The 27,352-nt window shown below is 58.1% G+C and overlaps 3 protein-coding genes across 20 annotated transcripts; 1 reads left to right on the top strand and 2 right to left on the bottom strand.

The window, feature by feature from the left end:
- Positions 1–112: 112 nt before the first annotated feature.
- LOC125324812 (zinc finger protein 768-like) lies at positions 113–4,160 on the bottom strand. Its single transcript, XM_048301631.1, has 5 exons — positions 4,137–4,160; positions 3,754–4,053; positions 2,656–2,869; positions 2,252–2,365; positions 113–1,577 (listed from the first exon to the last, which is right to left on the bottom strand). Exons 1-5 carry the CDS (start codon positions 4,158–4,160, stop codon positions 553–555), a joined length of 1,677 nt encoding a protein of 558 aa, XP_048157588.1. The 3' UTR covers positions 113–552.
- Positions 4,161–6,437: 2,277 nt separating this feature from the next.
- LOC125323732 (zinc finger protein 570-like) lies at positions 6,438–13,472 on the bottom strand. 14 transcript variants are annotated; one of them, XM_048299302.1, is made up of 9 exons: positions 13,128–13,472; positions 12,334–12,460; positions 11,317–11,427; positions 10,552–10,923; positions 10,327–10,452; positions 8,723–9,891; positions 8,204–8,638; positions 7,670–8,119; positions 6,438–7,585 (listed from the first exon to the last, which is right to left on the bottom strand). In XM_048299302.1, exons 1-9 carry the CDS (start codon positions 13,227–13,229, stop codon positions 7,139–7,141), a joined length of 3,339 nt encoding a protein of 1,112 aa, XP_048155259.1. In that variant the 5' UTR covers positions 13,230–13,472; the 3' UTR covers positions 6,438–7,138. The 14 variants fall into 14 exon arrangements, with proteins under 14 accessions (XP_048155259.1, XP_048155425.1, XP_048155583.1 ...); XM_048299468.1 differs by having other exon boundaries at positions 6,438–7,768; positions 7,868–8,119; XM_048299626.1 differs by having other exon boundaries at positions 6,438–7,823; positions 8,007–8,119.
- Positions 13,473–14,726: 1,254 nt separating this feature from the next.
- On the top strand, positions 14,727–26,733 carry LOC125324484 (zinc finger protein 212-like). 5 transcript variants are annotated; one of them, XM_048300686.1, is made up of 10 exons: positions 14,727–15,217; positions 15,691–15,820; positions 16,060–16,161; positions 16,604–16,699; positions 16,961–17,080; positions 21,894–22,007; positions 23,100–23,186; positions 23,838–23,954; positions 24,116–24,229; positions 25,524–26,733. In XM_048300686.1, the coding sequence occupies exons 1-10, from the start codon at positions 14,900–14,902 to the stop codon at positions 26,441–26,443; spliced, it is 2,118 nt and encodes a 705-aa protein (XP_048156643.1). In that variant the 5' UTR covers positions 14,727–14,899; the 3' UTR covers positions 26,444–26,733. The 5 variants fall into 5 exon arrangements, with proteins under 5 accessions (XP_048156643.1, XP_048156730.1, XP_048156563.1 ...); XM_048300606.1 differs by having other exon boundaries at positions 14,728–15,217; positions 16,964–17,080; positions 23,097–23,186; XM_048300522.1 differs by having other exon boundaries at positions 14,728–15,217; positions 23,097–23,186; positions 23,841–23,954.
- Positions 26,734–27,352: the final 619 nt, after the last annotated feature.

Here is a 27,352-nt window from a genome sequence, read left to right as displayed (position 1 = left end):
TTCCCAGCAGGCAGCTCTGCACTCCTCCCTTGATGGCCCCATCCTTGTTGAGCCAGGGATGTCACCCCCCAGGCTGCCCCTCGCCCACCCTGGAGCACAACAGGAGACCACAGCAGCTCAGTCTTTTATCTGATTCTCTTCCCGGCTGCTCCTGCCACCCAGCCCCCACAGCCTTCTCAGGGCCACCAACTGCCCCCAGGCCACCTCCCTGCACGGTGGTGGTGTTCAAACAACCCGAGTTCCACCATTCCATGGGATCCAACACAGCCACTCCTCTGCTGAATCCACGGGGCAGCGGCACCGCCCAGCTCGGCTCCGGCTGCTGACCCTCCTCTGCTGCCTCGTGGCCGGTCCCATCCACCCTGGGCCCTTCCTTGCCGGAACAGCACAGCAGCCTCCTTCCTCCTCCTCCTGCTCCTCATCCTGAGACCCAGGTGGTGCCACAAGTCCCACGGCATCGCGGACAAACTCCCGGTGGTGCCGCAAGTCCCAGCTGCCCAGCATGTCCCACCGCTGAAGAACCACTGTCCCTTCCCTTCTCCAGCCCTCTGGCTACCGATTATCCTGGCTCAGAGCCTTGCAGGGTTCCAGCTCCGGCTCGTGTCCTGGCAAGCTGCCGGCCGGAGAGGCGGCCACGGCGTGCACCTTCTGGTGGTGGTTCAGCGACTGCCGGTGCCGGAAGCTCTTGGTGCAGCTGTGGCACTGGAAGGGCCGCTGCTGGGTGTGCCGGCGCTGGTGCTCTTCCAGCGACGCTTTCTGGGGGAAGCTCTCGGCGCACTCAATGCAGCGGTAGAGCCGCTCCCCGGCGGCACTGGCCCGCGCCGGCCGGCCCGGCCAGGCGCTGCGGAGCTGCGGCCCGTGGATGCGCTGGTGCTTCTGCAGGTGGTGCTTCTGCACGAAGCCCTTGCCGCAGGCGGGGCAGCGGTACGGCCGCTCCCCGGTGTGGATCCGGTAGTGCTTATTGAGGTTGGACTTCTCGTTGAAGCTCTTCCCGCAGGCGGGGCACTGGAAGGGCCGCTCACCCGTGTGCAGGCGCTGGTGCCGCAGCAGCGCGGCGTGGTGGGCCAGGCTCTTCCCGCAGGACGTGCAGATGAAGGAGCCGTTGCTCTTCCTCGCCCGGCTCTGCTGCCGCGCCAGGAGGTTCCGCGTCAGCCGGACGCTCTTCCAGCCCGACGGCAGCGCCCGGGGATCATCCTGGGGGCTCTGCTGCTCCCAGCCGGGCTGCGGCGAGGCCACCTCGGCCGCGGGGTCTTCTCCCAGCGGCATTCCCTGGGCAAGGGCGAACGGCTGCTCCGTGCCCACGCCCAGCGCGTGCTCCGTGGGGAAGGGCAGGCCTGGGGCAGGGTGAGCCTCTACCGGCACCATCACTGGCTTGAATTCCCCCAGGCAGAATTCCCCCAAGCCCTCTCCAGCCGCCTTCGGCCCGGCCACGCCATGGCTCTCCCAGGAAACCGGCTGCTCCTGGCTGAGGGGAAGCTCCTCGTCCAGCCTCACCGCGGGCGCCATCGGCAGTGCCAGGAGCTCAGCTCCGTCCTCCTGCGGCTGCTGCTCTTCCATCTTGATCACGATCGTCTCACCTGTGGAGAGACAGCAGTTCATTCCCAGGAAGGGAAGTCCTCCCATGCCTGCAGCTCCAGAGTGGGAGCAGGAGCAGAGGTGAGAGGAACTGGCAAAGAACGCAAGGGAGCAGGAAGGATTTCCCAGGAGGAGATGAGGTGAAGGGGGGTTGTCTGGGCAGCTTGTTGGACCTCAGGGATGTCATGGAATCACTGAATTACTGAGGTTTGGAAAGCCCTCCACGATCAAGTCCGATCATCAACCAAGCACTGCCAAGGCCACCACTGCCCCATGTCCCCAAGTGCCACATCCACAGGGCTGTTAAATCCCTCCAGCAATGGGGACTCCACCCCTGCCCTGGGCATGCTGGACTCAATGGACACTAAGGACTGACAGTACAACCCTCACAAAAAAACTGAACCAGAGGGAATGTGAAGGCAAAGCTGAGCTGCAGAGTCCTCCATCCTGGGAAGACCCCATCGAGAATGGCAGAGTTTAAGTGGGTGAATCCAGGGAAAAGGATCTAAGCAAAACCTCCCCGCAGCAGGAGGGAGCATCCACCCACAGGTACCAAGCCCCAGAGCCACCCTCACTGAGCCTTGCCCCAGGTTTTCCCATTTTCCATCCTTATGAACCCCGCTCAGTCCAGGCAGGTTGTCAGTGCCCATGCTCAGCTCCCCTCACTGTCACTCACTGTCACCGAGCTGTCCTGGTACCGCTCCCTTCTCTGGCAGCCCGGGGGTCCCTGGATCCTCCCTGTCCTCGGCTGGTGGCAGCAGTGCAGGTTTGGAACCAGCATCCTCAGGTCCTGGGAAGGAGGGAGCAATGGGATAAACTGCTGACAGTGGGGACCAGCCAAAGGGGAGTCCTGGAATTCCAGGACATCCGATCACACAGGCCAATGGCAGCCAAACCAGGCACATGGTTTTGCTTATCACAGGAAGTGCCTGTTGGACACTCAAGCTCTAAAATTTCAGCCCAAAATTAGTGAGTGCTAAAATGTAGGACTTTCTGCAGCAAATCCCTGCAGGGTGATCCATCCACAGCCCATATCCCAGGAAAAAACGGTGCAGGAACACTGGCTGCAGGACATGTCACCTGGAATCCCCCCACATTCCATGTGGGAAGGGCTCGGAAGCTGGGTCAGCCCAGGGATGACGATGCCTCTGACATGGTCTGAGTGATCCTCACTGAGAGGGACCATGGCCTCATAATTCCCCTTCCCGGCAATCCCACGGAGCTCCCGGCTGTCCACGCTCCCCAGCTCCTGCTCCGGCAGAGTGCCCGCCTCACCCTCGCCTGCTGCCGGCACCTGGAAGTAAAGGAGGCTCCACGTGGGGGTCCCCACTGAGCCCCTCCCTGAGCCCCAGGAGATCCCTGGGGGTCCGAAGCTCCTACGAAGAGCCACGTCACGAGGGACATTCCCAGACATCCCAGGGAGGCTCAGCTGTTTCTCCCCAGACCAGAGGCAGATTCTCATGATCCATCCCACCAGCCAGGTGAGCAGTGACCCCTCAGGTGGGAGTGGGACAGGTGGCACCACCCCACATCACCCCACTAGGGCCCAACATGGCTGAAACACTCGGGGTGGGTGTTCTGCTCCCCCTCTTCCCTGGAGACAGGGACAAGCACCAGAGGAGCTGTGTCCATCTGGCTCCGTGCAGCTTCCGAGAGCCAACAGCGCATCCCAGTGGCCACATGATCACCTGGGGCACTTTCTCATTGCTTTGGGTACATCTCTGCCACCTACGGCTTGTCCCTGCCACCCTGGGCACAACCCTGTGAGATGGGACAGATCCCTGTTCATCTTTGGCACATTCCCATTAGCTGGGGCTCGTCCCCGTTTGTCACCGCTGGCACGTCCCTGTTATCTGGGGCTTGTCCCCACCAGCTGGGGCTTGTCCCCATTACCTGCGCCCTATTCCTGCCACCCTGGCCACATCCCTGTGAGATGGGACTCATCCTCATTACCCTGGGCCCATCCCTGTCATCATGGGCTCATCCCCATCCCTGTTCCCCAGAGCTTGCCCCTGTCACCGTGGGCTCAGCCCGATCCCCATTCCCCAGGGCCCGTCCCGTTCCTCATTCCCTGGGGCCGGTTCCCACTCCCCGGGTCCCATCCCAGTCCCTGGGGCCCGTCCCCGTCACCATGCGGGCCCGTCCCGGTTCCCGGGGCCCCAGCCCCGTCACGGTTACCTGTGTCCGCTCCCGGGCGGCGCCGGTGCCGGTGCGGTTCCCCCCGCAGCGGCAGCGGCGGAGCTGGCGCTGGATGCGGCGGAGGCGGCGGGAGTTGTCCCTCAGGAGCGCGGCCAGCCGGGCCCCGCCGGCCCGCACCGCGCGCTCCAGCCCCGCCACGCGCCGCTCCAGCCGCTCCAGCCGCCGCTCCGCCGCCGCCACCGCCCGCAGCGACAGCGCCGCCGGGGCCGCCCCGCCGGGGCCCGCGCCGGGATCGGGGCCCGCGCTCTGCCAGGCCTCGGGCGCCCACTCGGGGTCCTGCTGCGGGGGGAAGAGGGCGGTGAGGTGCGGCCGGGCCCGGGGTCCCGCCGGGGGTGGCGGTGCCGGGGGGGTCCCGCCGCTACCTGTGCGCGGCCCCACCGGGCCATGGCCGCCCTCACCGCCGCGCGCCGCAGCGCCCCCTGCCGGCCCAGCGCCGCCCGCGCCGCCCCTCCCGCGGCCGCCGCGCCAGACCCCGGCCCGGCCCGGCCCCATCCACAGCCCATCCCATCCTATTCCATCCCATCCCATCCTATTCCATCCCATCCCATCCACAGCCCATCCCATCCACAGCCCATCCCATCCTATTCCATCCCATCCCATCCTATTCCATCCCATCCACAGCCCATCCCATCCTATTCCATCCCATCCCATCCACAGCCCATCCCATCCACAGCCCATCCCATCCTATTCCATCCCATCCCATCCTATTCCATCCCATCCCATCCACAGCCCATCCCATCCTATCCACAGCCCATCCCATCTACAGCCCATCCCATCCTATTCCATCCCATCCCATCCACAGCCCATCCCATCCTATCCACAGCCCATCCCATCCTATTCCATCCCATCCCATCCTATTCCATCCCATCCACAGCCCATCCCATCCTATTCCATCCCATCCCATCCACAGCCCATCCCATCCACAGCCCATCCCATCCTATTCCATCCCATCCCATCCACAGCCCATCCCATCTACAGCCCATCCCATCCTATTCCATCCCATCCCATCCACAGCCCATCCCATCTACAGCCCATCCCATCCTATTCCATCCCATCCCATCCACAGCCCATCCCATCTACAGCCCATCCCATCCTATTCCATCCCATCCCATCCACAGCCCATCCCATCCTATCCACAGCCCATCCCATCCACAGCCCATCCCATCCTATTCCATCCCATCCCATCCACAGCCCATCCCATCCTATTCCATCCCATCCCATCCTATTCCATCCCATCCACAGCCCATCCCATCCTATTCCATCCCATCCCATCCACAGCCCATCCCATCCACAGCCCATCCCATCCTATTCCATCCCATCCCATCCACAGCCCATCCCATCCTATCCACAGCCCATCCCATCCACAGCCCATCCCATCCTATTCCATCCCATCCCATCCTATTCCATCCCATCCCATCCACAGCCCATCCCATCCACAGCCCCATCCCATCCTATTCCATCCCATCCCATCCACAGCCCATCCCATCCTATCCACAGCCCATCCCATCCTATTCCATCCCATCCCATCCACAGCCCATCCCATCCACAGCCCCATCCCATCCTATTCCATCCCATCCCATCCACAGCCCATCCCATCCTATTCCATCCCATCCCATCCTATTCCATCCCATCCTATTCCATCCCATCCCATCCCATTCACAGCCCCATCCCGTCCACAGCCCATCCCATCCTATTCCATCCCATCCCATCGACAGCCCCATCCCATCCCATCCCATCCACAGCCCCATCCCATCCTATCGACAGCCCATCCCATCCCATCCACAGCCCCATCCACAGCCCCATCTCATCCCATCGACAGCCCACTGACAGTCCATCCCATCCCATCCCATCTCATCCCATCAACAGCCCCATCTCATCCACAGCCCCATCCACAGCCCCATCTCATCCCATCAACAGCCCATCCCATCCCATCCCATCCCATCCCATCCCATCCCATTGACAGCCCCATCCCCACCCCATCCCAGAATGGGTCAGGTTGGAAGGGACCACAGTGCCTCATCTGGTCTCACTTCCCTGCTCAGTCAGGGCTGTCCCAGAGCACAGGGCACAGGATTGTGTCCAGACCATTCTGGGATAACTCCAGTGAGGGATAACTCCAGTGAGGGAGGCTCCTGGCCTCCAGTCCAGGCTCTGGACAACCTGTTCCAGTGCTCAGTCACTGCACAGGGAAGAAGTTCTTCCTCCTGTCCAGGTGGAACTTCTGGGCAGCAGTTCCTGCCTGTTCCTCTTGTCCTGTTGCCAGATCCCACAGCGAAGAGCCAGGCTCTATCAGTCCTGTCCCATCCTATCTCCATCCCCATCCCATTCTGTCACATCCCACCCCATCCCTATTCCATCCTTGTCCCGTTCCCATCCATCCCCACCCCTGCAATGGGGATCACATCTCCAGCCCCCAAATCCTCAGTGCTCAGTGACCCCCAACACCATTCCCAGAGGCCCATCTGGACCCCAAATCCCATCCCACCCCATCCCCATCTCAGACTGGGACTGCAGCCCCCAGCAGCAGGTGACACCCCCCACCCAGTGTTCAGTTCTCACTCTTCCATCACTCCACCCCATGGATCCCATTCCTGGTGCCACCCACCCAGCCAGACCCGGCAGGACCCTCCCGGAGCCCCCTCAAGGAATCCACACTCAGCATCATGGTTTCTACAGCATCTATTGGCACTCTCCAGAAAAGGGACCCACTCCCAGCATCCCACCCACCCCACCAGGGCTTGGGAATGAGGAGCCCCCCTCGCTTGGGCCAGGCAGGTGCCCCCATCCCCACACCAGGGCAGGGGAGCCAGAAAATGTTGCCCATGCTCCATCCTTCATCTGGAGAGGGAGAGAGGGGAGAAGGTCTGACAGTGGCCTCCAGTCCCCATGAGGTCACTTCAAGGTCCAGCAGCATCATCACATCCCTGGGAGTCACTTCAAGGTCCAGTAGCAGCATCCCATTCCTGGGAGGTCACCTCGAGGTTCAACAGCAGCATCGTATTCCTGGGAGGATACCCTGAAGTTCATCAGTATATCCCATTCCTGAGAGGACACCTCAAAGTTCATCAGCAGCATCCCATTCCTGAGAGGACACCTTAAATCCCATCAGCACCATCCCATTCTTCACCTCAAGATCGGACAGCAGCCTCCTGTCCTAAGGAGGTCAACTCAAAGTCCATCAGCAGCACCCTGTGTCCGGGAGGTCACCTCAAAGTCCATCAGCAGCATCCTGGGAGGTCACCTCAAGTCTCTGGGAGGTCACCTCAAATTTCAGCAGCATCTTCCCATCACTGGGAGTACACCCTGAGGTCCAACAGTGGCCTCCCATTCCCAGGAGGACACCTCAAGGTCTGACAGCAGCGCCTCATCCCTGGGGGGTCACATCCTGGCTTCCCACCCCGTCTCCTGCTGCAGGTGCCTCCGTGATGGGCACGCGGTTGGCACAGGTGAAGGGCCGCTCCTGCCGCCCGTGGATCCTCTGGTGCGCCTTGAGGTGGGAGAACCTCTTGAAGGTCTTCTGGCAGATGCCACACTGGTGGGGCCGGACGCCCATGTGCGCCCAGTGCTGCCGGACAAAGTCCGAGACCCAGGTGAAGCTGCGGTTGCAGCAGGGACACAGGATGAGGTGGTGGACGGAGTGCCGGCGCTGGTGCACCGTCAGGAAGCCCTGGCTGGAGAAGTTTTCCATGCACTCGTTGCACGTGTACATCATTTTCCCAGGTGCCAGCGAGCACCTGGCGGGGCCGGGCTCCTGCCACACTGCGCTGCAGTCCCTGCTCGGGGCTTGTGGCTGGGAGGACGGGCACAGGGGCTGGCTGGGACACTCATCTGGCTTCGAGGGCTGGCAGGTCCCACTGGGTGCCCAGGTTTGGGGCTGGGATGTTGGGCATGGCCCCTGGCTGGGACACTCGTCTGGCTTCGAGGGCTGGCAGGTCCCATTGGGTGCCCAGGTTTGGGGCTGGGATGTTGGACGTGACCCCGGGCTGGGATGTGCCTTCGCATCCGAGGCCTGGCAGGTTCCACTGGGTGCCCAGGTTTGGGGCTGGGATGTTGGGCACTGGGATGCCGGGCACGGCCCCTGGCTGGGACATGCCTTCGCATCCAAGGGCTGGCAGGTGCCACTGGGTGCCCAGGTTTGGGGCTGGGACATTGAATGTGGCCCCTGGCTGGGATGTGCTTTCACATCTGAAGGCTGGCAGGTCCCGTTGGTTGCCCATGTTTGGGGCTGGGATGTTGGGCATGGCCCCTGGCTGGGATGTGCCTTTGCATCCGAGGCCTGGCAGGTCCCACTGGGTGCCCAGGTTTGCGGCTGGGATGTTGGGCATGGCCCCTGGCCGGGATGTGCCTTTGCATCCGAGGCCTGGCAGGTCCCATTGGCTGCCCATGTTTGGGGCTGGGACATTGGATGTGGCCCCTGGCCGGGATGTGCCTTTGCATCTGAAGGCTGGCAGGTCCCGTTGGTTGCCCATGGTTGGGGCTGGGATGTTGGGCACGATCCCTGGCTGGGATGTGCCTTTGCATCCGAGGGCTGGCAGGTCCCGTTGGCTGCCCATGTTTGGGGCTGGGATGTTGGGCATGGCCCCTGGCTGGGATGTGCCTTCACATCCGAGGGCTGGCAGGTCCCACTGGGTGCCCAGGTTTGGGGCTGGGACATTGGACGTGGCCCCTGCCTGGGACACATCTTTGCATCCAAGGGCTGGCAGGTCCCACTGGGTTCCCAGTTTTGGGGCTGGGATGTTGGACGTGGCCTCTGGCTGGGATGTGCCTTTGCATCCGAGGGCTGGCAGGTCCCATTGGGTGCCCATGTTTGGGGCTGGGATGTTGGAAGTGGCCCCTGGTTGGGATGTGCCTTCGCATCCAAGGGCTGGCAGGTTCCACTGGGTGCCCAGGTTTGGGGCTGGGATGTTGGAAGTGGCCTCTGGCTGGGACACATCTTCGCATCCGAGGCCTGGCAGGTGCCATTGGTTGCCCAGGTTTGGGGCTGGGATGTTGGAAGTGGCCCCTGGCTGGGACACATCTTCGCGTCCGAGGGCTGGCAGGTGCCATTGGGTGCCCAGGTTTGGGGCTGGGATGTTGGGCATGGCCCCTGGCTGGGATGTGCCTTCGCATCCGAGGGCTGGCAGGTGCCATTGGCTGCCCAGGTTTGGGGCTGGGATGTTGGAAGTGGCCCCTGGCTGGGACACATCTTCGCGTCCGAGGGCTGGCAGGTGCCATTGGGTGCCCAGGTTTGGGGCTGGGATGTTGGAAGTGGCCCCTGGCTGGGACACATCTTCGCGTCCGAGGGCTGGCAGGTGCCATTGGGTGCCCAGGTTTGGGGCTGGGATGTTGGAAGTGGCCCCTGGCTGGGACACATCTTCGCGTCCGAGGGCTGGCAGGTGCCATTGGGTGCCCAGGTTTGGGGCTGGGATGTTGGGCACTGGGATGCCGGGCATGGCCCCTGGCTGGGACACGCCTTCGCATCCGAGGGCTGACAGGTGCTGTTATCTGCCCAGGTTTGGGGCTGGGATGTTGGGCACGGTGTCCTACTGGGACACTCCTCTGGCTTTGAGGCCTGGCACGTCCCGTTGGCTGCCCAGGTCTGGGGATGGGATGCCGGGCACGGCACCTGGCTGGGACACACCTCCAGCTCCGAGGGCACGCACGTCCCGTTGGCTGCCCAGGCACGGAGGTGCCGCCTGATTTTCTTCTTGGACATGAACTTGCGGTTGCAGTGGACGCAGACGTAGGGCACCCAGTTGGTGTGGCCACGCTGGTGGATCAGGAGGTTGATCTTCAGCAGGAAGGTTTTCCTGCAGATGGGGCAGGAGTAATATTGCCGCCTGGTGGCATTTCGCTGGCAGGCCGCTGACCGGCCCACGCAGGACTCCTTCTCCAGCTCCCCTGGGCTGGGATCTGCCTGTTCCATCATTCTGCAGACATCTGGTGTCACCTCCTTTCCTGGTTCTTTGGGAATGTCGGCCACCAGATCTTGGCCAGTATTCCCTGAATCTTTCACAGCCTCCTCTTCCAGACCTTTGTTCTCTTCTGGACCCTTAGCGGGTGTTTTGGGCATTGATGGCTTCTCTGCAGCAATCTCCTCCTGCGGCACCTCCATTGGGATCCCCGCCTCAGCATCTACTGGGAATTTTTTAGAATCCAGACATCACTTTTCCACATGGTTTTGAGGCATGAACAGCAAAGGGCTTTGCTCCCACCCTCCCTTGCTTCCCACCCTGTTCCCAGCAGCACAAATCCTAGCCTCGCTCTCCTCTTCCAGCTCAGTTCCTGGACTGTGTAAAAGCCACAAATAGCCACAACTACCCCCTGTAGACACCCCAAGAGCAGTGTGAGGTGGCAAACATCACCCAGGTAGGACAGGGGACTTGACAACCACCCTGGGGCTTGTCTGGGGAGGTGAGCCAACGCCATGCCGGGCCTTATCTCAAACGGTTTCAATGCTGGCAACAGGATTTGCTGCTCTTTCCTGGAAGCCCTGGGCCTGGAGAGAGGCCCAACAGACTCCCCCAAAGCTGCCAGCCCCGCCGAGAAGTGATAAAGGTTCTGCCCCAGTACCTGCTGCAGGGGGAGAACAGTTCTGACCCACTGGTTCCTGGCAGTGCACGGAAAGCGGGCAGGGAAGGGACGGGGTCGGCTGGCCGAGATCCGCCGGGACAGCAGCAGCTTCCAGAGGGACGGGTGCTGTGAGGGCAAGAGCAGCAATGGAGGTGGGTGAGGAACAGCCGGGCAGGGATCCAGGACCCCTCACAGCAGCAGCAGCAGCATTTGCCAGGCACTCACGTGTGCTGCAGTTCTCCGGGACCACTGGGCTCCTGCCTTCCTCCACCAGGTTCTTCCTTTCCTCCACCAGGTTTCCGCTTTCCTTTGCCAGGTTCCCACTTTCCTCTGCTGGGCTCCCGTTTTCCTTTGCCAGATTCCTGCTTTCCTCCACCGGGTTCTCACTTTTCACTATCAGATCCCAGCTTTCCTCTGCCAGGTTCCCACTCATCTCCACTGGGCTCCTGCTTTTCTCCACCAGGTTCTTGCTTTCCTCTACCACATTCCCACTGTCCTCTGCCACATTCCCACTTTCCTCCGGCTCCCTGCAGCCCCTCTCCAATGTCTCTGTCTCCAGCAGCGCCTCATCGCTGGTGCAGTGCTGTCGGGCCAGCTCTGTGGAGGACAAGGACATTTGGACTCACCAGCAGCCAGGAGAGAGCTCCAAGGAGCCAGTGCAGATCCCATTCCACAGGGTGTCAGGATCCCTCACACCCAGCAGCTGCTGGGGCAGGGGCTTCCAGGCTATCCACACACCCCATCAGGTATTCCCTCACAGTGGACACTTCCCAATCCCTGGAAGTGTCCCAGGTTGGACAGGGCTTGGAGCAACCTGCACACTGGAAGGTGTCCCTGCCCATGGCAGGGGCTTGGAAAGAGATGAGCTTTAAGATTCCTCCCAACCCAAACCATTCTGGGATTCTGGGATTTTCAGTCCCTGGGACTGAGGCCACTGTCCCAGTGAGCAGCCAGAAGCTCCTGGCACAAAAGAAACCCAGTGTCACCCACCTACAGCCAGCTCTGGGGACACCTCTGCTGCCTCTGGCTCCGATTCCGGCGGCGTGCTCAGCTCCTCTCTTTCCAGTTGTAATAACAGTTCAGGCTTGGACAGGGCACAGTCTGGGCAAGAGCAAGACAGGCATCAGGGACATGATGGGACAGGGACTCTGCACCCACAGCCAGGCAACAGAGCCAGTCCCAGCCCAGGACACTTCATCTCCAACCGAGGCCACGACGGGAGTTATGGATACAGACAGGAAACAGCAGGCAGAGCTGACAGGGGAATATGGAAAGCAGCCTCTGACAATCCCCTGGGAACAGCTGCAAGAAAATCCATCTTTGCTCCACCCCTGCTAAAGATTTCCCCATTCTCCCAGAAGATTCACCTTGCAGATAGGAAAACACCCTGAAAGACAGGAGTTGTGAGGCTCCTGACTGAATGTTCGCCCAGGAGCATGAGGGCAGTGCTGAGGGACCACCTCGAATCCTGGGGGCAGTTCTGGGCCCCTCACAACAAGGAAGACATTGAGGGGCTGGAGCATGTCCAGGGAAGTGAACAGATCTGGGGAACAGAGCACCAGGAGCTGGGGGGGCTCAGTCTGGAGCAAAGGAGGCTCAGGGGGGACCTTGTGGCTCTGCACAACTCCCTGACAGGAGGCTGCAGCCAGGGAGGAATCAGGATCTGCTCCCAGGGAACAGGACAAGAGGAAACAGCTTCAAGGGGAGGTTCAGGCTGGATTTTAGGGAAAATTCTCATGGAAAGGGGTGTCCCAGCCAGGGAATTTTGGAGGTGACAACCCAGGGAGATGACAACACCAACAGTGTACCTGTTCTCCCTGAGGAAAAGACAACAGGCGCTTACTACCCTGTCCTGCGTGTCCCTGCCACACTCCAACCGCTGCTGGAGGGGACAGGGAAAGGAGAGGATTATTTGAAAGCTGGAGGTTCCAGTGAAAGGCAAAGAGGCAGAGAAGTGACCCCAAGAGAGCTCCCTGGGGCTGCCAAACCGGCGCAAACGCAGCCTACACAGGGACACCAGCATCTCGTAGTTGCCTTCCATGACGCTCCGGTACAGCTCCCTCTGTCCCTCGTCCAGGCTCGCCCACTCCTGCCGGCTGAACCGCACTGCCACATCCTCGAACAGCACCGGGACCTGCAGCACCGGCTGGCATGTGGGACAGGGCAGCTCCCAGACCCTCAGACACCCACAGCCCTTCAATAGCCCCAAAAGTCCCATACGGAGTCCCCTTTGCTTATTCCCAGCCTCCTAAACCAACCCGCTCCCAGTAGCCCACTGGATTCATCCCCAGTCTCCCGAAACCCAGCGCAGCTCCCTCAAACAGCTCCCAGATCCCCAGGAGCCCAGTGGATTCATCCCCACAGTTTCCTGAAACCCACTGCTGCCCCCTGAGGAGCCACCCGAACAGCTCCCGGCCAACCGGGAATCCACTGGATTCCCATCCCGTCTCCTGAAACACACTGCAGCCCCCTCAGGAAACCCCCCAAACCTCTCCCAGCCCCTCAAGAGCCCCACGGGCGATCCCCAGGCTCCCTCCCAGCCATAAATTCCCATTGCAACAGCCCCATAAGCGGCCCCCAAGCTACCCCTCAACCTCCCACCAGCCCCTAAGTGCCCGCCCCCAGTCTCACTCCCAACCTCCAGCCCCACAAGGGCCCCATAAGTGACTCCCCCATCCCACTCCCGGCCCTCCTCGCCCCCCATCACCCCCCCAAGCGCCCTCAGTCCCACCCTCAGCCCCACAATCGACCCCCCCTCGCCCCCTCCGGGGTCTCCCCGGTTCCCCCATCGCGGCGCTCACCCCGTGGAGCCGCAGGGCCGCGAGGGGCCGGTCCCGCAGCGCCGCCTCCGCCCGCTCCATCCGCCGCTCCAGCGCCGCGAGGCGCGCCCGCAGCTCCGCCATGGCCCCGCGCGGCTTCGGCCGGGCCGGGCCCGCACAGGACACGCTGCCAGAGGGGCGGCACCGAGCTCCCGGAGGGGTGGGGAGGGTGGATGGACGGTGGGATGGGTTGGCAGGGGCGGCACCGAGCTCCCGGAGGGGTGGGTTGGATGGATGGACGGTGGGATGGGTTGGGAGGGGCGGCACCGAGCTCCCGGAGGGGTGGGTTGGATGGATGGACGGTGGGATGGGTTGGCAGGGGCGGCACCGAGCTCCCGGAGGGGTGGGTTGGATGGATGGACGGTGGGATGGGTTGGGAACTGGCTGAGTGGCACCTCCCGGAGGGTCGGGGTCAGTGGCCCGGGGTGTGGTTGGAGGACTGGGATCTGCTGGGCTCGGTATTGTTTGGCTGGTTCACCACTGGCTTGGGTGAGGGGGTTGGTGCCTCCCCAGCAGGTTTGCTGAGGACTCAAAGCTGGGAGGAGCGGCCGATCCCCCCGAGGGCTGTGTGGCCCTTCAGAGGGACAGATGGGCAGGGAGGAAGCTTCTGGAATTCAACAAGGGCAAGCACAGGTGTTGCACCTGGGGAGGAACAGCCCCAGGTACCTGCACAGGCTGGGGTAGCCTGCTGGAGCAGCTCCGTGGGGAAGGAACGAGGGGTCCTGGTGGACAAACAGCTGTCCCTGAGCCAGCAGAGTGTCCTGGGGACAAGAGGCCAATGGGATCCTGGGGTGCATTGGGAAAGGCATTCCCAGCAGGCCAGGGAGGGATCCTGCTCCTCTGCCCAGCCCTGGAGGCACCTCTGGAGTGCTGTGTCCAGCTCTGGCTCCTCAGCACAGCAGGGCCAGGGAGCTCCTGGAGCGGGGCCGGCGGAGGCTGCGCAGCTGAGGAAGGGCCTGGAGCATCCCCGTGCCCAGCACAGGCTGAGGGAGCCGGGGCTGCTCAGCCCCGAGAGGAGCCCCAGCTGAGAGGGGCCCTCAGCCCTGGGTGTCCCTGGCTGCAGGGAGGGCTCAGGGCAGGGCCCGGGCTCTGCTCCGGGGCCCGGCAGCGGCACCAGAGCCACGGGCAGGGCCTGATCGCAGGGAGTTCCACCTGCACAGGAGGCAGAACTGCTGCCCTGGGCAGGGCCCAGCCCTGAGCAGAGACCAGAGGGGCTGTGGGGTCTCCTCACGGGGATATTCCAGAGCTGTCAGGATGTAATCCCATGCCCTGTGCTCTGGGATGGCCCTGCTGGAGCAGGGAGGTGGCACCAGGTGCCCACTGTGGTCCCTTCCAGCCTGACCCGTTCTGGGATTCTGTGACTCACGGGGAAGCGCCGCTGCGGTGGAACCCCGGGGGGATTCCTGGCACTCCGAGCAGCCCCTTTCCCGGTGACTGACAGCTGTCAATCACTGCGGGGGCTGCCGGCCGGCGGGGGCCGCTGTGGCGGCGGCGGAAGCGGAGGAGGAAGAGGAAGCGGCGCTTCTTGGCGGCAAGGAAAGGCGGCGGCGAGGGGAGGGCAGGAGCGGCGGCGGAGCGGCGGCGGGCAGGGGCCGGTCCGAGCGGAGAGCTCCAGTTCCGGGGCGGGAGGGACGGGAAGGACCGGGCCGGTCCCGGTGTGCGGCGGCCGAAGCGGGGCTCTCCTGCCCCGCTGTCGCCCTTCCTCAGCCCGGAGCCGCAGCCTCTCCCTGCGCTCCGTCTCTCCCGGTGCGGGGATGGAGCTGGCGGGCGGCAGCACCATCTCGCTGTGGACGGTGGTGGCGGCCGTGCAGGCGCTGGAGCGCAGCGTGGCCGCACACGCGTCCCGCCTCTTCAGCCTGGAGCACCGCGCCGGGAACAGCGAGAAGAAGCACCTGGACTGCGAGAAGATGGTCGGGGAGTTCCGGAACCAGCTGGAGAGCAAGTGCGCGGCGCTGGGCACCCTCGTCCAGGAGTACGGGCGGCTCCAGCGGCGCCTGGAGAACATGGAGAACCTGCTGAAGAACAGGAATCTCTGGATCCTGCGGCTGCCCCCAGGGGTGGAGGTCCCCAAGGTAACGGATGGGTCTTTAAGGGGTCTGGGGGAAACATGGACAGCGCAGAGGCTTCTCTGCTCCTCACCTCTTCCGGCAGCTTTCCGCCATGGAAATCATTTCACAAACTCTGCTAAGATTTCTTCTGTCGCCTGTCGTGCGAAGGCACGAAGCAGGAAGTGATTTCTCCTGTGTGTTGTTATATTCAGCTGGTTTTCCCTACAAAAGGAGGGGTTGACACGCTTTTACCAACAGGAAGTTTTTCCCCAGTCTGAGCTCCCCAATGGGATCAGGCTCCACACAGGGAGAATATTGTGGAATTCACAATTCATCTCCCAAAGTTTAGCAAAGATCCAGACTGTTACTCTCAGTGTCCAGAGGATGCCCCAAGGCAGGAATTTTCTTTCCCTGATGCCTGGTAGCAGGGATAAATAGGGAGGAGGATTCTCTGTGTTCCAGGAGCGGTGCTGAGTGTGTCACTTTTGGGATTGCAGGCCCCAGCTGTGGCGTTGGAAAACAATGCCACTGGCTTTTCCACTCAGGAGTGGGAGAACTTGGAGGAGTGGCAGAGGGAGCTGTATGGAAAGGTGCTGACAGGGAAGAGAGAAGCCCTGGTCCTGCTGGGTGAGTGTTGCTGTTGGGTCGGTTATCAGCACTTCCAGACTGGCTCTGGTTGGGGAATCTTTCCCATACTTGGGAAGCAGATTTGTGGGAACACGGTGAGGCCAAGGCCGGTGTTTGAGGACTCTGCGTGCTGCCCAACCATGTGTTGGAGCTGATGGAGCTGGTTTGGGGAGCACAGCTGGGTGTGTTCCTCCCTGTGGATGCAGCAGGGAAACATTCCTATCCCTGTTCCTTGTCAGACGATGTCATCTCCGAACCTGCCCTCCTGTCCCGGCTCCAAGGAGGAGAAGCGCCCTGCAGTGAAGAGGAGCCAGCTCCTGGAGAGATCCCAGCAGAACCAGGTGCAGGCAAGGGATGAATTAAAGGTGTAATCCTGGGGGTGAGGGTTGAGTGGTGCTGTCACCAGACAGAGGCTGTCACCAGACAGGTGATGGTGATGGTCCTGGTTTGCTCAGAGGGAACTTCTTGGATCTCAAAAGGAGCCAGGTTCAGGGGGAGTAACAGAGGGTGAGAAAAAATGTAACAGGTTTGATTTTTAGTATTACAAGTCAGGAAGAAATTCGTGGCTGTGAGGGTGGGGATGCCCTGGCACAGGTTGCCCTGTGGCTGCCCCTGGATCCCTGGCAGTGTCCAAGGCCAGGCTGGACATTGGGGCTTGGAGCAGCCTGGGATAGCAGAAGGTGTCCCTCACCATGGCAGAGGCTGAAGCTGGATTATCCTGAAGGTCCTTTCCAACCCTCCTGGCATTCTGTGATCTGATTCCATGATTTCTGTCATTGGCAGAGGCTCTGCTGTTTGAACTCGATGTGAGCAGCTGGGACAGCAGAGAAGCGCAGGAAAACCAGGAGGGAAGAGCAGGGCTGGCTGAACCTGGCCATGGTGAGTGTTGTGGAAGGGCCTGGGCTCGAGGGTGTGGAGGACCCTCTGGAACTGGGGGGTTCAGGGGGAACCACTTCCCCACAGGACAGAGCAGCGCTCCCAGAAGCAGGAATGGGAGGTGCTGGAGAGGTTGTGTGTGGCAAGACAGTGGGTGGGTGGGCACCAACTTCCTGGGGCAGCAAGGGAGGAGTCCAGTGGTGCTGCAATAACCAGTAAAGGAGTTTCCTCTTTCCCAGTAAAGGAGTTTCCACTTTTCCTCAGCAGACTGCAGCATTCCAGAGCCAAGCTCTGCGGTCACCGTGAAGCAGGAAGAGGAGGAAGAGCCCTATGCAAAGGAGCAGGGAACTATGGAGGGCATGGAGTTTTCGGAGCTTGGTGTGGGTGAGTTCCAAGTGATTCCACAGCATCCTGTGCTGCTGGAGATGTGGGAATTCCTGACATTGCTGCTGTGGGACAGTGTGTGCTGAGATGTGGGGGCTGAGTGGAGGCAGGTGGGGCAGTGGGGAGAGAGCAGGAGCCATGCTGAGGTGGGAAGTGGGCAGGAAGCCTCGGGACAGTTTAATTGTTGGGAAGGTTAGAGCGCTGGGAAGATGAGGCGCTGTAGGTGAGGAGACTGGCATACCTGAAATGAATCCCTCGGAATACGAGGAATCATTAAGCTGAGAACAATTCTCAAGGCCTTCTCCATTGATGATGTTATGCCTGAGTATCTGGGGAGCTGGGTGAAGTTCTGGAACGTGGCAGTCGGGGACACTGTCCAGAGTGGGGAGGTGGAGAGCTTCAATATTGGGAAAGAAGGAATGTGGCCCGGGAAGGGGATGGCAGAGAGGGGGACACAGCACAGGGCTGTGCCTGGTGAGCACAGCAGGAGCTGAAGGAATCCAGGAAGGAGCCTCAGCCAAGCAGGGCAAACTCGGCTGTCACAGAATGTTGGAATGGTTTGGGTTGGAAGTGACCTTAAGGATCATCCCGTTCCACCCCCTGCCACGGGCAGGGACACCTCCCACTGGCCCAGGCTGCTCCAAGCCCCAATGTCCAGCCTGGCCTTGGGCACTGCCCGGGATCCAGGGGCAGCCACAGCTGCTCTGGGCACCCTGTGCCAGGCCCTCCCCACCCTCCCAGGGAAGGATTTCTGTCGTGTGTGTGAGTCCAGAGGGCTCCACTCCTTTGTGGGTCCTGTCTTGTGTCCTCCACAAGGACCTCCTTCCCTTCCTGCTCAGTGTCCTGGCGAGCACTTTGGGTTTGTCCATTAAGTGGATAAACTTAAACCAGTGGGTTTCTATGGATTCTGGTTAAACTGCTCTTATAACTTTTTTAACTTATTCTTTGAGGCTTCAGGGCAGGGAACTTGTTTCTATCTATTTGAAAAATGCTGATTAAATTTGCAGCAGTAAAGACTTGATTTTTAATAAAAATGACATTATGCCTGTGAAACTCTAAATGCTTTTTTCAGTCTTTTTTATTTTTCAAACCATGTTACCTGCTGTAAATGGCAGTTTCTAGTATTGTACCTTATGGATGGAGAAACAGAAGTCAACCTAAAATAAAAAAAAACCAGGAGGTTCAATTGTTTTTAATTTTTTTTCAGTACTATGGTGGAACCTGAGCAGGAGAATGGTTCTCCATGTGTGTATCTGAAATCCACACAGGCCTGAAGTGTAAAAATGTCTAAAAATAGGGTGTAAATAAGCTCACAATACAATTCTTGCCCAGATCATGTCGATCCTTCTGCCAGCAAAACATTTTCAGTGTTGTGGTCATGATGGGTTGAGTCCAGGAAGAGAAAAAATGTTTAGTTTCTGGTTTGCTTTCTGGGGGTTTTTATTTCTTGGTGCGTTTCACTTGTGTTTTGACAGCAGCTGTTTGTTCTGGAACATGAGTTCAGGGGGGTTGTTGCCCTCCAGAGTCCTCATCAGTGCTGTCACAAGAGTGGTAGAATATTGCAAGTTATAGAGAGATTTAGATCCAAATACAGAGGGTGAAGAGGAGGGAATTTGAAAATAAACGGAATGAACAAATCAAAACAGCTGAACAATAATGACCTTATTATTATTTAGGTCACACAGAAATGGGCTTCCCACAGAAAAGCTTATCCTTACTGGTTCAGCATAAAATTTGGGTTTTCAGTCAAAATACTCACTTGTGAAGAGCATTTTTAGCCTGCTCTTATCCAAGAATCCATGGGTTCTGTGGACCTTTGCATGATTTGAATAGAGTTATTCCCTCCTGAGGAAGTCCATGAAATCAACAGTTCATTTTGCATCAAAATTTCGTGGAGAGATCCTTTTGACTTGATGGTGTCGTGGCAGCATCTCACAGTGGAACTGTTGGGGTTCCTGCTGCATTTCATCTCCTCATGGATTTAATTGTTGGATACGGAAACCGACTTCCAGTCACAATCTGCTTGGTCAGATCTCACTCGGGAATAAATGAGTTGAGAACTCTCCCTAACATTTTGGCTGATTCGCTGCTTTAGTACAGGAAGAAGGAAAACAAAACTCCGGGTTTTCTGGTCCAGTTAGAACTTGGTTCATTTTAGATTTGGTTTTTTGGGTTTTTTTTTTATGTTCTAAGTGCCCTAAATTGCAGGATAATCTTGAGGCAAAGGCTTCCTGCTGGCAGAGGGCTGGGTTAGGTGGGATATTGGGAAGGAGTTCCTGGCTGGGAGGGTGGGCAGGCCCTGGCGCAGGGTGCCCAGAGCAGCTGTGGCTGCCCCTGGATCCCTGGCAGTGTCCAAAGAAAAGCTGGACAGGGCTTGGAGCAACCTGGGATAGTAGAAGGTGTCCCTGCCCATGGCAGGGGGTGGCAATGGATGGGCTTTAAGGTCCCTTCCCACCCAAATCTTTCTGGGATTCTATAAGAGCAGGATGTATTCTGGGATAAAAAGGCAAAGTTGTGGCCCTGTAAAGCAGTGCAGGGACATTTGTGATTCCCTTGTGACCAGAATATCCTGAGTTCTATTTGGGATCATCTCAGCAGCGCTCCTGGATTATTCTACAGACAACCTGAGGTGCCCTTTCTTGCCTGTTTCTGTATTTTACATGCTCCGTGTTTCATCACTTTTTGAAGCTGCCTTTGATACCAGAGATGACACAGTATTTTACAGTCAGTCATGGTTTTTCTGTTCCAGACCAGCTCTCCTGAATTTCAGAGAAAAATACATGTATTTGTAACAAATCTCAGAGCTATTTTGGGATTTGTGTTGTTTGAATTGCAAAAATAGAACCCTGAATTCAAGACAAAATGTGAAGTGACACAGAAAGGTGCTGCTTTTCCAGGACTGAAAGGAAGAATAGAGGTTGTTCCTGTGCACAGGCAGGCTGATGCTCTGCAATCACAGAATCATGGAATTGCTGAAGTTGGAAAAGGCTTCTGAGTATCAAGTCCAACCATTTCCCAGCACTGCCGAGGCCACCACTGCCCCATGTCCCCAGGTGCCACATCCACATGGCTTTTAAATCCCTCCAGCAGTGGGGACTCCACCAGTGCCCTGGGCAGCTGCGCCACAGCTGGGAAGCCCTTTCCAGGCAGGAATTTTCCCAATATCCAGCCTAAATGGATAGGGACCACAATCCCTCACAGCTCTGAAAGAATCCACAAGTGCCTTATGGCTCCGAGAGGATCCTTGATCTCTCATGGCTCTGAGGGTACTCCAGTCCCTCACAATTCTGAGAGGATCCCTGATCCTTCACTACTTTGAGGGGACCCTGTTCCCTCTTGGCTCTGAGAGGATCCTCAATCCCTCACAGTTCTAAGAGGATCCCCAAGCCCTTCACAGCTCAGATGGGACCCTGATTCCTCACAGCTCTAAGCGGGCCTCTGACCCCTCACAGCTCTGAGAGGATCCCTGATCCCTCACAGCTCTGTGTGGAACCCATTCCCTCACTGCTCTGAGAGGATCCTGTTCCCTCACAGCTCTGGGTGGAACCCATTCCCTCACTGCTCTGAGAGGATCCTGTTCCCTCACAGCTCTGGGTGGAACCCATTCCCTCACAGCTCTGAGGGGGATCCTGTTCCCTCACAGCTCTGAGGGGGATCTTGTTCCCTCACAGCTCTGAGGGGGATTCTGTTCCCTCACAGCTCTGAGGGGGATCCTGTTCCCTCACGGCTCTGAGAGGATCCTGTTCCCTCACGGCTCTGGGTGGAACCCATTCCCTCACAGCTCTGAGAGGATCCTGTTCCCTCACAGCTCTGGGTGGAACCCATTCCCTCACGGCTCTGAGAGGATCCTGTTCCCTCACGGCTCTGGGTGGAACCCATTCCCTCACAGCTCTGAGAGGATCCTGTTCCCTCACAGCTCTGGGTGGAACCCATTCCCTCACGGCTCTGAGAGGATCCTGTTCCCTCACAGCTCTGGGTGGAACCCATTCCCTCACAGCTCTGAGAGGATCCTGTTCCCTCACAGCTCTGGGTGGAACCCATTCCCTCACGGCTCTGAGAGGATCCTGTTCCCTCACGGCTCTGGGTGGAACCCATTCCCTCACAGCTCTGAGAGGATCCTGTTCCCTCACAGCTCTGGGTGGAACCCATTCCCTCACAGCTCTGAGAGGATCCTGTTCCCTCACAGCTCTGGGTGGAACCCATTCCCTCACAGCTCTGAGAGGATCCTGTTCCCTCACGGCTCTGGGTGGAACCCATTCCCTCACAGCTCTGAGAGGATCCTGTTCCCTCACAGCTCTGGGTGGAACCCATTCCCTCACAGCTCTGAGAGGATCCTGTTCCCTCACAGCTCTGGGTGGAACCCATTCCCTCACGGCTCTGAGAGGATCCTGTTCCCTCACGGCTCTGGGTGGACCCCGATCCCTCACAGCTCTGAGAGGATCCTGTTCCCTCACGGCTCTGGGTGGAACCCATTCCCTCACAGCTCTGAGAGGATCCTGTTCCCTCACAGCTCTGGGTGGAACCCATTCCCTCACAGCTCTGAGAGGATCCTGTTCCCTCACAGCTCTGGGTGGAACCCATTCCCTCACGGCTCTGAGAGGATCCTGTTCCCTCACGGCTCTGGGTGGACCCCGATCCCTCACAGCTCTGAGGGGGATTCTGTTCCCTCACAGCTCTGAGGGGGATCCTGTTCCCTCGTGGAGCGATGCAGGTCAAGGTGCGGGTGCATGTGCAGCTGGGACGTGGTAAGGGCAGGTGGTGAGGGAGCCCCACGGTGCCCCCCCAGCTGCCCCTCACCCTCTGCTCCCCACAGGGCCGGACACCGCTGGACACAACGCCCAGGCCCCGGCAGAGGGTGGGAACCAGCCGAGTGCCCAGAGCTGTGAGGACCGCGACAGGAAAGGGAATCCTGCAGAGACCGGCACCGGTGAGTGGCGTTGAGGCTTGGTTTTGGGGACACCTGGTTTTTGCCCCTGCCAGGTTTTGGGGACATCTGGGGTGTGGGTGGTGTTTTAGTCTGGAGCAAAGCAGGCTCAGGGGGGACCTTGTGGCTCTGCACAAGTCCCTGACAGGAGGGGGCAGCCGGGGGGGTCGGGCTCTGCTGCCAGGGAACAGGGACAGGAGGAGAGGGAACGGCCTCAGGCTGGGCCAGGGGAGGCTCAGGTTGGATATTGGGAACATTCCTTCCCCAGAAGGGCTGTCTGGCCCTGGCACAGCTGCCCAGGGCAGGGGTGGAGTCCCCATTGCTGGAGGGATTTAAAAGCCATTGTGGATGTGGCACTTGGGGACATGGGGCAGGGGTGGCCTTGGCAGTGCTGGGGATGGTTGGACTTGATGACCTTAAGGGGCTTTCCGTGGCAATTCCATGATTCTGTGACTAGCCTCTCTCCAAGGCGCTTGCTGTGCTGAGTGTGGTCTTCCAAATGCAGCTGTCAGGCTGCCATCCCCACCAGCCTTTCCAGGATGCTCCATCACACTCTTCTTTTCCCTCTCCTGGGGAATCCATCAGTCCCCTTGGCCAGGTCTGCACTGTAAAGGTGCAGAGCACAGGCCCATCTGCTTTTCTTTATTTATTCCACAGACTTTTGTTTTCTTTTTTCAATAAGTTTCATGACTTACTCTCTAAGAACTCTCTTCTCACGAGTGTTTCACTGATTGGTGAGAAGTGGTGTGTGACTGAGAGGGATTGAAAAGGAAACAACAGAACTCCAGCGGTGCCAAGAGAGAAACGAAACTCAAGGACGAGAATTCAAGTGGCTCTGGCCTCTCCTGGGGCCATGGAGAACGTGTTTTCACTTGTATGAAAATGTTGTGTGTTTCTCAGGCTCAAACATCTGCTAAGGGTTTTGTAACCAACATTTCAGGTCTGTTCAAGAGGCCTTGGTCAGCAGGAACTAGAACTGGAGTGAGGTTTTCACTGGAATGTGAGCTAGAACAGAGCAGATCTGCCTGGGCTGGGTTGACAATTGGAATTAATTTTGTATGGTATTAAAATAACACTGGTTCCTGTTAACAGAAGACAGCACAATCCCAATTAAGCAAGAGTTGTGCACTGCAGGTCGGGAGGAGGAGGAGGCTGCAGAAGCTCCTGGAGAGCCCTGCCCAGGTGAGTAACTGCATACCTCAGAGGGAAATCTAAGATGAGGGATTAAATTCCAGGTTATGTGGGGGTTTTTTTCCCCACCTCTGCTCATGTATTCCAAATCTGTTAGAAGTTTTGAGCAGACTTGCCAGCAGCCCCGACAGGCGAGGGCTGGTGTTGCCCTTTCCCTTCTCAAGGACATTTTGGAGCTTTCAGATGCATGGCTGGTTTTTGTCCAAGTGTGGATTAGGAGATGTTTCATCTAAATCCCTTCAGGTTGCCCTTTCCCTCCTCCCTTCCCTTCTGGGGTTTTCCTGGGCAAGGATGAGCACACAGACTCCTCTGAAAGGCTGCAGAGCCCTGGGCCCTGTTCTTTGCCCTCTCACTTGGAACCTCTTTGTTTTACAAATCAGCTGCTCTGCTTTGCAGATTTTCCTCACTCTACAAAGGGTAGCAATGCTGCCTGTTGGCTCCACCGGAACTTGGCTTACTGTCTTTGCAGCCAGCTGGGATTTTTAGACCTTTCCAACAGGTTTCCTTAAGAAACTGGGCTATGGGGAGCTGGGCTTGGGGCTACAACCTCCAAACAAAGCCCAAACCAGAGCAGGTTTTCGGCCTTGTGAAATCCTGAGCTTAGGCAGGTATGATCCACTTCTCCTGGATTTTCTCCCTTAGCAGAGCGAGGATTTTACAATCCTGAGGCATCCAGTCAGACCAGGAAAGGCAGCGAGGTGGATGCCAGGGAGCTGCCAGGCACAGAGGGCGAGGACCTTCCAAGAGATCCTGACACAGGTGAGGATCTGCCAAAAACTCCACTGCAGGAATTACCCCTTAATGGCTCTTCATGTTGTGTCTTCCCTGATGCTTTGGTGCCATTGTGCATTCCCGAATTATCTGTGCTTTGTGCCTTCCCCCGGTGTTTCTCAGCTGTGTAAATTCTCCCCAATAAACAGGATTTCAGACTTATGCAACGGATATTTCATTGTGGATTAAACAAGAGGAGGAGCCACCCTGCCCTGCACAACAGGACCTGGAGAAAGAGGAAATCTCTACAGTTCCAAGTACAGGTCAGTAATGGATTTTAGCTGGGATTTCAGGGACAGTAAATGTAGTTTAGAGTATTTTTTAATACTGTATGAAATGTCACAACCTTACGATGTAAACCATGAGAGAACTGGGACAAACCTCAGTCTGCTGGTTAATATTTGGTGACAAAACTTTTGGGTTCTGTCAGCTGAAGAGACTCCTTCCCCCTTGAGCCAGCCAAAAGCTGTCAGAGGCGCTGGCTTGGGCTTGTGTTGAGGCAAGCCCAGAGGTGTGCTCAAGCTGCATGGATTGAGTCTGTGCTGCTTTTACCTGGATAAAAACTTGGCTGAGGGCTGGGCCCACAGAGTGCTGGGCAAGGGAGTGACACCAGCTGGTGGCCAGTGACCGGTGGTGTCCCAAGGGCTCAGTACTGGGGCCATTCTGTTTAATGTCTTTATCAACGATGTGGATGAGGGGATGGAGGGCACCCTCAGTCCTTTTAATGGACAGGATTCCCTGCCCTGAAGACAAGTTCCTCACTTCACATGCAGTCAGTTCTTCCAGGCCTTTCTGGAAATGGCTTGGAGGCTTTGGGCTTTTGATCCCCCCCCTATAATCCATTCCCACTTCTTACCCTCATTCCTGCCTTTGTGCTGTGTTGTGCTTGTCTTCAGGAGCTACAACAAGGATGTTTGTCCCAGAAATTGCTGCCCTATCTCCACATGGCCCCCCCTTCTCCAGCCAAATCTTGTTCTTTCTCATGTCACGTTAATCAACAGTCCTTGGTTGGCTCCATGGCCATCCAGTTATCAGTATTTGGGACACACACATTCCTTTATTTTCTGGGAATCAGGAGCTCAGTGGGTCTCACTTTGGACCGCAGTTTATAGAGTCACAAGAGAGTGGGCTTTAATCACAGTGATTTTCCGTCCTGGCTGCAGTTCAAGTCAGTGACTTTCTTTGAAAGTTCAATAACAAAAATATTATTCTACTTGGGTGTTTCAGGCAAGAAAAATAAGTTTCCAAGGCTGTTCATTAAAAAACAGATGCTCATTAGACAACTCTAGTTCCTGGGAGCAGAGAGTGCTTCTGATAGGCTTAGGAGGGGAGGTTTAGGTTGGATATCAGGAAAAGGTTCTTCTCCCAGGGGGTGGGGGGGCACTGAACAGATATTTAAAAATGCAGTTTAAAAAAGTCCTGTTTCCCTGGAGATATTGTTTCAGTGGACGCTGGTACTTGTTCCCCCCGTCAGTATTAATGATGTGGCTGTAGGCTGGGAGGGACATTCCTAAGGGGACTCCTGAATTAAAAATCTCTGAAATCTCTCTGTTTCAGATGAAAATTTGAAGAGGGACCATCCAGCAGACTGCTTTGAGAACAAGACCTGTGGCTTAGAGATACCAGGAAGGCCAGGAGAGGGGTTTCCCAAAGATCCCAGCCATGGAGTGCCATGGGACAGTCAGTGGAATTCAGAAATGATGGAAACAACCACCACCGCGAATGGGAACGGCCTTGGAGGGGATGCTCAGTACGAGTTCTTTAGTGCTCAGGAAAGGAGCCTTGAAAAGCAGCCCTGTGTGTACAAGTGTGAGAGAAACTCCCCACAGCAGGGCCAGCCTCAGGCACCGCAGGGAGAAGGGGAGATGTTTCCAGGCCCCACGTGTCAGAGGGTGTTCCCTCTGCTGCACCCACACCCGGGAGAGAAAGGAAGGGGCCCTGGAGCTGCTCCTGCCTCCTGCGAGGGGCCGGGGCCCCGCTCCGAGTGTGGAGAGACTCCCCCGGGCACAGGCAGGCCCCGTGACCAGGACAGCCTGGGCACAGAGGAAGCTGCTGAAAACGAGGAGAGCTTCCCCACGGACACATCGGGAGCCAGCCCCTGCTGGGATCCACCCCCGGCCCGGGGCAGCCCTGCCCAGCAGCAGAGCCAGGGCCGGGGCAAGTCCTACATTTGCAGCGACTGTGGGAAAAACTTTGTTTGCCACTCCTGGCTCGTTAGGCACCAGACAAGTCACACGGGAGAGAGGCCCTACAAGTGCTCCAAGTGTGACAAAACCTACAGGAGGAAGGATTACCTCCTGAACCACCAGCGCCGACACACGGGAGAGAGGCTTTTCCAGTGTCCTCTCTGCAGCAAAAGGTTTGTGCTCAAGAGGAGCCTGCTGAAGCATCAGGAAGGTCACATGCAGGACACACACGTGCCGCTGGTCAGCTGGCCCTGCGGGAACATCAGGGGCTCCGTGATGCATTCCATATAGGACATCACCCACGGCCCCCTCGGGGTCCCCTCGCTGGGCCAGGGCAGCTCTGTGCCAGACCCTGAGGGCAGGAGAAGGCTGTGGAACAGCCATCCCGAGCCCCTCCCAGGAAAAGGGAGGTGGCTGGGGGTTGTTTTCCCATTCACCAGTGCCTGTGGATTTGGGGAGGTGTTGGAGGTACTGCTGGCTGTGAATCCATGTGGGAGAGAAACCGCGTTGACATGGAACAGTTTGTGATGTTTGTTACAAAGAAGAATTGTCTGAATAGAGAGAAATTATCTGAAATGTTATCCCGGGAGTCCGGAGTCCTTGGACTGGGCTGGGAACAAGTGAGTTAAAGGTATTAATTGTCCACTAAATGAGTGAAACGGTGTCAGGAAACACCCACTTGGGTGAAATACTTTGGGAAAGGAAGTGTTGCCCCTGTGGCTGTATGAGGAAGCCTCTTTCTTCAGTGGCAAACAGAAAGAAAGCTGCAGAGCCTGGGAGGCAGCTCATTCCCACTGTTAAATCCTGGGGCTCCTTGCTGCTGAGCCCCAAGGGAGAATTCCTGGAGGGTGAGATCCTTACTGGGAGTTGTAAAATGGCCGGGGAGCCTGGAATATGGTTTCAATTTTGCATAGCCTTAAAGTTGTGTTGCATTTATTTTCCCACATTGTTAACGGTCTTCTGTTTTTGTTCAATTTTCCAAACCCCGTGAAAGTGGAACATGGAGATGCTGCAGAAAACCTGGGAAACATGGAGTTAACGAGCTGCTGTGTCCCAAACACTGATAACAGGATCTGCTGGAGGGAGAGGGGGCCATGTGGAGGTAGGGCAGCTCTGCTCCTCCAGACTCCTTGTGTCCCGCTCCCAAGAAGAAAGAAGCTCCCAAGGTTTGTAGATGCCCGTGGGCAAAACGGAGTGACA

This window comes from Corvus hawaiiensis, chromosome 1 (genome assembly GCF_020740725.1).
Source record: "Corvus hawaiiensis isolate bCorHaw1 chromosome 1, bCorHaw1.pri.cur, whole genome shotgun sequence".
NCBI classification, from domain to species: Eukaryota; Metazoa; Chordata; class Aves; order Passeriformes; family Corvidae; genus Corvus; species Corvus hawaiiensis.
The sequence above is the reverse complement of the archived record's forward strand: the minus strand, read 5'-3'. Positions and strand labels throughout refer to the sequence as shown.

Coding starts and splice junctions, on each gene's coding strand:
- LOC125323732 (XM_048298991.1), bottom strand. CDS start 13,229: ATGGCGGAGCTGCGGGCGCGCCTCGCGGCGCTGGAGCGGCGGATGGAG. Junction 12,461..13,127: donor CGGCCCTGCGGCTCCACGGG/GTGAGCGCCGCG, acceptor CCGGTGCTGCAG/GTCCCGGTGCTGTTCGAGGA. Junction 10,924..11,316: donor GTCCCCAGAGCTGGCTGTAG/GTGGGTGACACT, acceptor TGTCCTCCACAG/AGCTGGCCCGACAGCACTGC.
- LOC125324484 (XM_048300441.1), top strand. CDS start 14,900: ATGGAGCTGGCGGGCGGCAGCACCATCTCGCTGTGGACGGTGGTGGCG. Junction 15,218..15,690: donor CAGGGGTGGAGGTCCCCAAG/GTAACGGATGGG, acceptor TTGGGATTGCAG/GCCCCAGCTGTGGCGTTGGA. Junction 16,162..16,603: donor AGAGATCCCAGCAGAACCAG/GTGCAGGCAAGG, acceptor TGTCATTGGCAG/AGGCTCTGCTGTTTGAACTC.
- LOC125324812 (XM_048301631.1), bottom strand. CDS start 4,160: ATGGCCCGGTGGGGCCGCGCACAG. Junction 4,054..4,136: donor CCCGGTGGGGCCGCGCACAG/GTAGCGGCGGGA, acceptor TTCCCCCCGCAG/CAGGACCCCGAGTGGGCGCC. Junction 1,578..2,251: donor ACCAGGACAGCTCGGTGACA/GTGAGTGACAGT, acceptor GTCTCTCCACAG/GTGAGACGATCGTGATCAAG.